This window comes from Hydra vulgaris, chromosome 09 (assembly GCF_038396675.1).
Source record: "Hydra vulgaris chromosome 09, alternate assembly HydraT2T_AEP".
Classification (NCBI taxonomy): Eukaryota; Metazoa; Cnidaria; class Hydrozoa; order Anthoathecata; family Hydridae; genus Hydra; species Hydra vulgaris.
In genome coordinates this window covers 8767501-8780223 of record NC_088928.1, presented here as the reverse complement: position 1 = coordinate 8780223, position 12723 = coordinate 8767501, and the positions used below count along the sequence as shown (strand labels likewise).

At 29.7% G+C, this 12723-nt stretch overlaps 1 protein-coding gene across 4 annotated transcripts in view; it reads right to left on the bottom strand.

Annotated features, from left to right (window-relative positions):
* Positions 1-667: 667 nt before the first annotated feature.
* Positions 668-12723, bottom strand: part of LOC100206464 (endoribonuclease Dicer) — a 75938-nt gene continuing 63882 nt past the window's right edge. For 3 of the 4 annotated variants that reach the window (XM_065804655.1, XM_065804657.1, XM_065804656.1), the window contains 4 exons: positions 2246-4045; positions 1864-2026; positions 1715-1787; positions 668-1583 (listed from right to left, as the gene is read on the bottom strand). In XM_065804655.1, the coding sequence (XP_065660727.1) occupies positions 1406-1583; positions 1715-1787; positions 1864-2026; positions 2246-4045 (2214 nt within the window). In that variant the 3' untranslated portion in view covers positions 668-1405. The remainder of the gene's footprint in view (positions 1584-1714; positions 1788-1863; positions 2027-2245; positions 4046-12723) is intronic. The other variant, XM_065804658.1, reaches the window with a different exon arrangement.

Genomic DNA, 12723 nt, shown 5'->3' with positions numbered 1-12723 from the left:
ATAATCTTAAAATTTTAAAAAATGTAATATGCGAAAAAGATCCAAGTAGGCTTGTTAAAATACTTCATGATGTCAGTGGAATCGATTTTTTTTAAAACTCTACATGGTCAAAAAATGAAGCGATATGAAGAGGAGAAAAAAAAAGAAGAAAAAAGTAAATCGAAAGAAAGTGTGTCAACGGCTTCTGTCAAAAGAAGCCAAGTCTCAGAAATCTCCAAACCCTGACTCTGATAATTATTGAATTGAAAATAAACCAATTACATGTTTTTTATTTTACTATTTCATAAAAGTTTTAATTTTTAGTGCATTTTCAGAATACTAATCGGCAAGGGATGCTCATTTTTCAAGTCTTTTATCACCCTAATTGGTTTCTAGAAGTCTTAAAAGTTGCAAATGCCTATATAACGGGACCTTTGATGCCTATATTTGACCCTTAATTTGTTGCAAAATAAAGGATATATAGTATTTATTTGTTTTTTTAAATTGATATTATTTTGTAGATAAAATAATTAATTAACAAATTGGCATTCATATTCTCCCAGAAGCCGTTAATTCAGATTCCATGTTCAGATGTTAGCGGCAAATGTTCACCAAACGGTTCGAAATTTGCCAACTTACCCTACGACTAAAACAGGGATTTAGTGGAGGGTGGAGAAAAAACCTCACATGATTTATTAGTTTTAATAAACAAATTACATAGACGACAAGTAAGCTAATTAATAAATAAAATTCAATAATTTTACAAATGCAAAAAACGATTTAATAAATTTATATAGCCTTTCAATTAAAATTATATATACATTGTAATAGTAATATACTTAAATAAGTCGTTTTAGATTACATGACAAACAAACAAACAAAAAAAAGAAACCAAAAAATTATATAATAAAAAAAATTTATGGCTTGTAAAATATAAACTTTAAATAAAAAAAAGTATTTGTTATTTCATAGTAAGTAAGTTGATATATAGTTCAATAATTTAAAATATAAACTTTACAAATAAAATCAAAATTTTTTCCTTATAAATAATTTAAAAAAAGTTATAAAAAAATTTATTTCATATTCAAACAAACCCGCTTTTGTTATACATTTTGTAACAATTCGATTAAATAACATCAATAACATGCATAACCAGAACTTTATAAAATCACATTAAATAAAAACATTCATAACCAGAACTTTATAAAATCAAATTAAATAAAAACATGCATAACCAGAACTTTATAAAATCAAATTAAATAAAAACATTCATAACCAGAACATTATAAAATCAAATTAAATAAAAACGAAATTAAACTATTATTATTTAATTCAATTCTAAATCTTTTTACAACATGGACTGCTCAGCAACCGAACCAAATATTTTCAGCAAGTTAAGATTTAAAATCTATTAAAATTAACGAAGTTAAAACTTATAACTTATTAATTTTGCGAGACATTCCTTTATATTTGAATCATACTCTAAAGCACGTTTACAAGCAGCTGCTTTAGCTATTTTCTTATTCTGACCGCATGCTTTAATATTTAAACCGTTCTTTTTTCCAAATTTGACCGTGCAAGAGACTACTTCTCCGTTTGTAAAACTAAAAAAGAATATTTAACCGTAACCATAAAAAAAACCGTAAAGTATTTAATTGTACCATTTATACACCTCATTAAACTTTAAATTTGAACAAATTTTATTTGAAAAAAAAAAAACGATAAATAAATTTACTCTATGTTTGCTTTAGGATACTTTTCAAAAAGATCAACAGCTGGATGCCGCGGTAATTTGATCATGTATTTATCTAATCATTTTAACAAAATCAACTTTTGTAAACCAAAACGAGTAAAATATAAACAGTGCTAGTAAAATATTCATACCAATAACAGGTTTTAGCAGAGGATAGTAAATCTTCCATACTGTAACTAAATTCAATCCACTATCAAGAAATATTGCGCCAGCAACAGATTCAAACAAATCGCCTAATACTTTTGGAGCTTGGTAACCTTCTTCACTTTCAGTTGGACAAATAACAAATGGGCTCTTTCAGAAATAAAACATTGAGAAAAAGGAAATTTTGAAAACATTTTGGAAAAAAGTAGCAAAATAATAATAAAATTTTAGGAAAAAGGAACATATTGTATTATTTCGAATTGAAAAAAATTTTATTTCAGAAAAAAAAACGTAAAACATAAAAAACACTTTAAAAATGGAAGTCGTAAAAAAAAAAATTAGTTGCAAAAAAATTGATTCAAAAAGTACCTCAAAATATTCATCTTTTAATCCCTGATCGTCTTTAACTATTTCAATAAAGCTATTATAACTTGAAAACAGTTCATTAGAAGATGAGTATATGTATTTGTAAAACGAATGTTTAATGGCCAACAGGCCAAATAAATTGTTGTTGACTACAGCTGAGCGAAAATAAGTTAACTGACCAGGAGATAGGTTTTGGGTATTACTTTGAATGTGAAGAGTTATTAAGAAATCTAATATAGCCTCACCTAAAAGTTCATACTGTTGGTAACACCCAGTTACACTGTTTGACAGATATGAAAGATGAGTAAAAGCTTGAATCAAATGAGATTTGTTTGAAAACTTGTATGAAATCAGATCTTCAAACTTGTGTAATTTATTGTGTTCATACAATTCATGTTCAGCATTAGAGTCAATATAAGCTGATCTTGATACGCAAGGGTAATCAGCGTAATGGCTGGGTAGCATTAGCTTTTGACCATTTTGCAAACTAGAATGCAAAACAGAAATATCTAAAAAATTTTGCATGAAGCATAATGCCAAGTTTACACCACCTACTTCAAAATAAACACCAATTAATGCTTTAACACAATCTGCTATTGATTTGGGTTGGACATTTTGATACGTGTACTGCTTTATGTCATCAAGTTCAGCACGTAGATATCCAGGAGGTAACCACACTGTCCATGGGTTTCTATTTTCAGAAATAGAACTTTTAGTACCAAACTGTGAATTGCATATTAAATTTTGAATACCAACACTCTTTCCAACTTTACATAAGTTTTCGTTACTAATGCAATTTTTACGCTTTATAGTAAGTTTACCCTCATGGAAACTAGGATTCTGAAAAAATACAAAAATTGAAACAGCTTGTTTCAAAAAAGAATCTCCGAGGACTTCAAGACGTTCTAAATCAAATGGCATTCTTGCTTGTCTAGTTGTAAAAGCTTCAAAAATCTTTAAAACACTAGGAGATTTTACATTTTCTGTAACATGATTTTTCAGTTGAAGAAGGTCTTCTAAATCCAATACTGAAGATTGATATCTTTCCTGATTCTCTGATTTATTTATTTTAATTTTTTCTGCTATCATGTCTTTTAATTCTAGAGCTAAGAAATAATACTCACAAAAATAAAGTATTCTTGGCAAACATGGTAACTGAAGATGCAAGTCTGCTGGAAATAAAGAAACCTTTTTACACAGTTTGGGCACAAGTTTTCCCATGTTGACATTTTTTTTTTTGGTATTAGTGTTTGATACACTATTAGTGAATGAAATTTGTTGTGAGCATGAAATTACATCTATTAATGGCTTGTTTGGTGAGATTTCTATGTTGTACTTCTCTAAGTAATACTGAAAAAATGTTTTATTGCCCTTCATAAAACTGCTTGTATTCAAGCTACTAATGGCTGTAACATAGTACATTCGATTTTTTGATTCACCATAATTCTTGCTAATAACACAGTTTTCATAATTTTCCTCATCATCCAAGTTATCTTTTGGTTCTTCTTTTGTACAGTTAAGAAGTCTTTTATTAATAACAGGAAACATAAACTCATAGCAGTCATTTCTAATTGCTTTAAACACATCTGAATGAAGAGGAACAAACAATGCTTTAGTCACCTTTGCATCATTTATATTAAAAGATATGCTTCCATCTACAAGTTTTAAACAAGATTCAGTAACAACATTTATATGAAAGTTTTTTATATCATCAGTATTAATGTCAGATCTTATTCTGCTTGGTATCTTTATAAGCTCAATCTTTAGTTTACCAACAACTGAAAATAAATCAAAGGAAGGAAGCTAAAAATAAAAAAAAATCTTTTATATATAAACTCGTTAATAATATTTAAGTTAGTTTATATAAAACTAATAAAATTTTCAAATTTTTTGGGTATTTATATTATTATTATTTAGAAGAAATTTTAATTTTAAAAATACTTATAAATTTTAATATTAAAATAAAAATATTTAAAAATAGTTAAATTTAAAAATACTTTTAAAAATATTTATAAACTGTTTTGTTTTTTTTAAAAATTTTTAAAGGATTTTTATGCGTTTCTGCACAGTGGACCAGTAAGAAAAAGAAATTTGCAAATACCATAGACTGGATATAAAACTAGATCTAAATCTCTATTAATTATCAAGCCAATACTTTTGTATATTAAAAAAATGTGCAGAAATATACTTGGAAGCAGCAGTGTGAGTTTTAGAGTAAGATTTAAAATGATATAAAACTTTAAAGAAAAAAAACTTAATATATAACAAAAAATGTATTACAGGTATAACAGGTGATGGGGAAGTTATCCAACAAATCTGAATTTATTTATTTGAGCATAATAGTTTGTTTTTGTGGTTTTATGTGTAAGCATAAACGTTCTATAAAATATAAACTTTATTATTTGAAACACAATTATTTAAAATGAGTTTAAATGCAGCTGAACGAGAATCTTTTTAAAAGCCACTCAAAATGCTTTTGTAAATAAACTTAATATATAAAAAAAGAAATCGTAAATCATTTTGAAAAAGTAGGGTTTGCTCATAGTACAATATATAATAACCTAAAAAGACTTGAAACTGCTCAATCCTTTTCTGATAGAATGCATCATAGTTGTCCAACATCCTGGACTAGAGAAAAGAAAGCCGAATTAACGAGACTTGTCAATAATCAAGAAGAATTCAGTCAGAGAAAAATAGGTTTTAAATTCGGTGTAAATCAATCAATAATTGGTTGTCAGTTAAAAAAAATAAATGTTAAATATAGAAAACGTGAATAACTCCTAAATAAACTATAGAACAACAATTAAAGGTGAAAAAAAGAAGCAGGAAACTAGTTAACCAACTCTATAACACAAAATCGCTTCTGGTCATCGATGCCAAAAAATACTTTTGTTTTGCAGGGGACAACATACCTGGAAATTCTGGATACTACACAAATAACAAAAAAAACATGCCCAAAAAGTGTTTGTTTTATAGGAAAAGAGAAGTTTCCAAAAAATTAATAATGTGGATAGCCATATCTGACTGAAGTATGTCCGAGCCATTATTTCGCACTTCCAAGGCTGTAGCAATTAATTCATCAATCTATTTTAATGAATGTTTAGAAAAGCGACTTCTTCCATTCATTCATAAGTATCATGAAGACTATTTATTTTGGCCAGATTTAGCAAGTTCTCATTATTCTAAAGAATCTATAAATTGGATGCACCAATATGTCTACTGCGTTGATAAAAAATCCCCCAAATGTGCCTCAAGCATGACCAATTGAAAACTTTTGGGGATATTTGGCACAGAAGGTTTACGAGGAAGATTGGCAAGCTTCAACAGAGCAAGTTTTGATTAATCGAATTAAATTAAAGCTACAAGAAATCAATTTAAATTTTTTAGTCTTTTATGAAAGGTGTCAGAGCAAAATTGAGATCAATTGCAGATATTTTTTTTTTCATTTAAAAAATAACTTACTTATATCAAAAGATAAATACTTTATTTAAAAAAATTTAATAAAAGTTTTTTTTTATAGTTAATGTCAATAAATAAGTTGTTAACATTTTTATATTATCCAATAACTTACGCATCACCCATTATGCTAAACTATGAAAGTTAATAAATGCTTTCTACAAATATTTCTGTTAAAATCTTTCATCAAAGTAAAATGTCATCTAACACTATCTGATGTATGTCTTAAATAGCAGTATGCTAACTGTATACTAAATACTTGTGGATGAACAAAGCCAGGTTTTTTAATGAAAGAAAACCTAACTTTCCTTCACATTGTACTGAGCTCATTCATGTAATAATTCTTTCATACTGTACTAATTGTTTGGACTATGGGCAAGAGGATCAATTTTTAAACAACTCCAGGTTTTGTTTTACTAAAAGAGATAAAGATTAAGAAAGCTTTAATTTAATTTTTAAGATAAAGCTATAGAAAGATCAGAAACCTTGATTGTTGCTAAAACATAGCTATTACTATAAAGTTTCACATACTTTGATATCTGAAATGACTCTTACAGAAATATTCCATGGGTATCCCATGAGAAACCCATGGAATTCTATGAGTAAACCATGGAAAACGGAAATTCCATGGAATTTCCATGAAAATTAAAATCCCAATGAATTTCCATGGGTGAACCATGGTTTTTTTTTCATAGCTCACGTTGTACCATGGGTCTTACGAATGCACTTTTAAAGATGTCATTGTAATTTGTAGAGTTACAACCATTTTTAACTTGAGTAAACAATATTTTCTGCATTCTTCTGTTTTTCTGTATTTAATAAGACTATAAATTATATGTTTTTATTAATGCTACATATTTAATATGATTCAAACTAAACATATAGACATGAACAACTAGACATATTTGCAATAGCTAGAATATAATAAATGTATGTATTTTATAATGCATCATAATATATTATCAGATGTTGGTCTCGAGACGTAAATCTTTGGCACAAGAGGTTTTGAGACTTGTTTAACTGTCTTGTTCTTAGCCTTGATATTAAATCAAAAAGTCTTAGTATTAGTCTTGGCCTATACTGCTTTACATCTCTGGATATTATCATATAATAATACGTTTTAAAATACATGAATTTATTATTTATATATTTAATTATATATTATTTATGCATATATTAATTCTAGCTATTGCCAATAGCTTTGCTTACTTTGTATAACTTGCAATAGTACAGCAATTATGTCAAGTGAATCAATTTGATTTTTAATGTTGATTTGGTTTACAACAAATAGTTTAGTTTTGATGTACACTAGATAACTAGTGTATTAAAACACTAGTTATCTAATGTACATTGAAACTAATATAATAATTATTATAAAACTTATCTCTAATATATAAGATAAGCTTAGATAAGCAGTGTATTGAATAAGATTAGATAACTAATGTACAAAAGACAACTAGAACTATCTTTTTTATTTTTTAAAATGGCTTTAGTTTGCATAAAAATGTTTGAAGTTAAAACACTTTATTGTATAGTAAATGTTTATTAAGTATTAAAAAACTTTATTTTATGATAAATGTTTTATTCAATTTTAGTTCTGTTAAGTTGTTTCTGTCTTTTTGTTGACGCAACCATTCAAGTCTGCATTTAGTTAGCTACTAGATCTAGTATTCATTATGTTTTTTCTTTACTATTAAATAGCAGAATTATTAGAATATGTAAATAATGTAATACTTTGTGTATAAATCCTTTTATTTTAACTTTATTATTTTATTTAAATTACTACATTATAAGATGACAGGTTTGAATAGCGATATAAATAATGTTGTTCATCATTTATATCATTTATAACATTGTCAGTTTTTATATGCATTTAATATTCTTAAAAATAGTTCAAAAGCTGTTTAAATAAAATGGTAAATTGAGTTTGAATTAACCAGAAAAGATATAAGCGTAATCTTTGGTATTCAATTTGATGTTCTAAGAACAACTTAGTTGGAGAAGGAAAACTATAGCAATTTTTAGAATATATCAGAATTGGAAGTTAATTAATGTACAAGATTTTACTTCTCAGTTAAATGTAAGCATATAAAAGCAATGTTTATAAATAATACACTATTATTTATCATAATACAATTATTTTTATTTGTTTATATTACAGTCAGATCAGGTTAGTCTGCTACTGGTAATATGAAACCCAGTACAATCTGCTTCATGCCCTGCTGCCTTGTAGGATATGCCTTTTTAGGCAAAGGCTAGGAGATGCCAACTCCGATTTAAAAAACCCCCTGCCTTGGGGCTCTTGGTTGAGTAAAGGCTAGAGATGGTGTCTTGATAAAAATATTCATCATGGGCAGATATTAAATGCACCCAGCTACTGTCTTGTAGAAGGCCTCCTAGGCAAAGACTTAAGGGGTAAACAGATTCTATCTGTTGACCAGCCTCGCACCCCTTCTTCACCTATTAGGCTAACGCAGATGTATTTTTAAAACATTTTTCTAGAGTAGGATGTTAAATGCTGGACCTTCTTGACTCAATGCATGGGTTTTGCTTGTGTCTCTGTTTTTATGACTACGCAAATCATTCTATTATCTTCTAATGAGGGTAGAGCTCTAAAACTCAGTTTTATGGTTCTGAGGCCGGCTGGTAGTCAGGTTTCCCGAACTCTGTGGTAGCTCTCAGAGAAGCTGATTTCATCAACAGCTGAAAAATATCAAAGTATTAAAAGCGCCATGTTGCGCATGAATGGTGTCCATGTTTGTACTTTTGGTGTGCATTGCGGAGGCCACATTTGGAGCCCTTTGTTACGACTTAGGGTTTATTAGTAGTAATGAGGCAATTGCTTGGGCTATAAAACGGTGTTCTGAGTACTATCTATGCTCTGACTCAAGTTCTTCAATCTAATTTAAAAATTAATAAAGTACCAAAAACTATAAAACACAAAGAACCATCATCATCACCAAGTTCTCTAAACCTATCATTCACTAATACTTGTGGCCTACGAAGTAGCTTTTCTTCTGATGAGTCTTATCTCTTGCGAAGTTCACCAGACCTACTTGCTCTTTGTGAGACTAATTTGAGTTCAGCTGTCTCATCTTGTGATCTTAGTGTTGATGGTTATCTTCCTCTAATTCATAAAGACTCCAATAGTCACATGCTTGGCCTCAGCATTTACATTTGTAAGAATTCACCCATTTGTCGTGAAACTAGGTTTGAATCCACAGAATATTCTTTCATGTGCTTTCGTTTAGCACCACTTCACTCTATTGCCTTTCTCTTTGTTCTATACCGCTCTCTTTCATCTCAAGACTGCACTCTTTTTGACGTTATTTCTGATCATATTGACTAAGCCCTCTCTCTTCATCCATCAGCTAATATAGTTGTTGTTGGTGACTTTAATGCTCACCACTCTGAATGGCTTGGCTCTAGTGTCAGTGATTCGGCAGGCATTAAAGCCCACAACTTTTACCTTTCTCAATCCCTAACTCAAATAGTCAACTTTCCAACTCGCTTTCCTGACAACCCGAATCATCTACCTTCTCTACTCGACTTATGTCTTGTTTCTGATCCTAGTCTGTGCTCAGTTTCTCCACATTCACCCTTAAGTTCTTCTGATCACAGTTTGATCTCTCTAAAACTAATATCTTATTCTTCTTCATCACCTAAATCCCCCTATTATCGAACCTCTTACAACTACAGTAAAGCTGACTGGGATTCTTTCCGTGATTTTATTTGTGATGGCCCTTGGGTAGAAATCTTTCGTCTTCCTGTCGACAAATGTGCTTCTTACATAACTTCGTGGATTCAGGCTGGCATGGAATCTTTTATTCCCTCTCGACGATTCCAGGTCAACTCTCACTCTCCTCCATGGTTTTCCTCACTCTGTGCTGCTGCGATTGCCAATCGAAGCCGTTATTTCCATATTTATCAGCAAAACAATTCTCCAGAGAACAGACGTCTGTTTATTACTGCTAGAAACCATTGTAAAAAGGTTTAGTCTAACGCCAAAACCCGCTATTCTCAGGTCATGAAATCTCGTATCTCATCTCAAAAATTAGGCTCTTGTGACTTCTGGAGAATCTTTAATAATATCAATAAAAAGGGCAAATCTATAATTCCACCTCTCTTGTATGGTTCAGACTTTGTCACCTCACCTAAAGACAAAGCCGAATTGTTTGCTAAAAACTTCTCATCAATATCATCTCTTGATTCCACTAGTTGCATTCTACCTGATATTGCCAACAAACAGGTTGATCCATTGCTTGACATTCATATCACTAAAGCTTCTGTATCTAAAGTGATTTCCTGCCTAGACTCTTCTACAGCTTGTGGCCAGAACAACATACCTTTTATTGTCTTGCACAAGTGTTCTCTGGAGATGTCTTCTATACTCTCAAAACTATTCAACAAGTGCTTATCAGAGTCTTGTTTTCCAGCCTGCTGGAAAGCAGCATCTGTTAACCCTATCTTCAAAAATTCGGGAAAGCGATCTGATTCATCTAACTACCGTCCCATAAGTCTTCTTCCTATCATAAGCAAGGTTTTTGAATCTTTAATTAACAAACACTTAATTTCTCATCTTGAATCTAATAACTTACTTTCTGACCATCAATATGGATTTCGATCTTCTCGTTCTACAGCTGATTTGCTAACAGTAATAACTGACAGGTTTTATCGTCCATTAGATGAAGGTGGAGAGGTTAAGGCCATCGCTCTTGACATTTCAAAAGCTTTTGATAAAGTTTGGCATGCTGGTCCTCTCCATAAGTTTTCTTCTTATGGTGTATCCGGCAACATCTTTAAGATCATCGAATCCTTCCTTTCCAATTGTAGCATAAAAGTTGTCCTCGATGCACAACACTCTTATTCTGTAACTTCAGGGGTTCCTCAAGGTTCTATCCTTGACTCTATACTCTTTTTAATTTACATTAACGATCTTCCAGATATTCTCACATCTAAAGTGGCATTGTTTGCTGATGATACTACCATTTATTCTTGTCATGATAAGAAGCCAACAATCTGATTGCTTGGAGGGCATTTGAGCTTGAAAAGGATCTCACTTCTGCTACAGCATGGGGCTCACAGTGGCTGGTGAACTTTAATTCAGATAAAACTCAATTTTTTTCAGCCAATCATCGCAATAATTTAGATCTTCCTATTTTCATGAATGATGATATACTCGATGAGTCACCTACTCTTCATCTTCTAGGATTAGCTCTTACTTCCAATCTTTCTTGGAAACCATATATTAAATCAGTTGCAAAATTAGCATCTGCTAAGGTTGCATCTCTTTATAGAGCTTGACATTTTCTTACTTTACGGATTCTATTCTCTATCTCTATAAATCTCAAATCTGGCCTTGTATGGAATACTGTTGCCATATCTGGGGCGGATCTTCTAATGATGCCTTATCTCTTTTAGGCAAGGTGCAAAAACGCATTGTAAACATAGTTGGACCTGCTCTTGCAGCCAATCTTAAACCATTATCACATCGTCGTAATGTTGCTTCTCTTTCTCTTTTCTACAAATACTATAATGGGCACTGCTCTAAAGAGCTAGCATCTCTTGTGCCATCTACTAAAATTCATTCTCATGTTACTTGTCATTCAATTAAGTGTCATCCTTTTTCTATGACTGTTCCTAAGTGCTCCAAAAATGCTTACTCGTCTAGTTTTTTTCCTCAAACATCGGCTCTTTGGAATTCGCTTTCTTCATCTTGCTTTTCTGATTCATATAATTTGTAATCTTTTAAATCGTTTTCTTGCTCTAAAATCTTCATCTTTTCTCTTTCAGTAACTTCCATTAATTAGTTCCATTAATTTAATTAGTGGCTGCTTGCAGCTTTGTTGGAACCAAAGTTGTTAAAAAAAAAAAAAAAAAATATTTAACTAATGTGAAGTGCTCTCCAAGTAAAAAGAAAATTAATTTATGCACACTTTAATATTTATTATGTTTTTACATTACTATACTTACTAAATTACATTTTTATTTTATTCGTTATGTTTTAAATATTAAAATAAAAAAATAATAAATTTTTGAATTTTATAGTGTGTGCATAAGTTTTTTTATTTTAACTTTATCATTTTAGTTAAAATACTGTGTTATAATGGTAATGCAGGTAAGTTTGACTGGCGATAGAAATAATGCTTTACATCTTTCAGATAGGTTGGACGAAGAAAAAAACTTTTTTTAAATTATGAATAATAAGTAATAATATATTTGTTGCTACCTTGTTCTATATAAATGCTACCAACATACAGGTAACATTTATATATGTGCATAAACCTTTTTATTTTGACTTAATCATTTTATTTAAATTACTGCACTATCAATAGGCAGATTTGACTGGCAATATAAACTTTTAATGCATTTATTCAGCCGTACATTTACAAGTTCGATTTTTTATAATAAATATAAAGATGGCAAGGACGTTAAGAAAACTGGTTTGTAAATGATGTTGTACATCATGCAGATAGCTCAGACGAAGAAGTACGTTTGTTTTTTTTAATTACAATTCATAAGTAATACAATATTTGTTGCTGCCTTGTTCTATATAAATGTTACTAACATGCAGGTAACATTTACATATGTATTAACTTGCATAAATTTTATATTTTTACTTTTTCATTTTATTTAAATTACATTATAGGCAGGAATGTTTGACTGGAAATATAAACGATGTTGTACATCATGCAGATAGATTGGGTAAAGAAGAGGTAATAATCTTATAATTGTTATTTATAAATAATGATGTATTTATTGCTACTTTTTTCTATATAAATGTTACAACATTTATATAGAACGTTATTACAACATTTATATAAATTGGCAACATTTATATAGAACGTTCAAAAAGTTGTGTGTTAATGTGTAATTATAAAGTAAGTTATAATAGATAATAATTATAAGTATAAATAAATTAGTAAATAAAAAAAAATTAGTATGTATATATTAATTGTATGATGTATTGTCTAGATTGGTGAATTAGACAATGATACTAACTGTGGTGAAAGCAATAATGAATA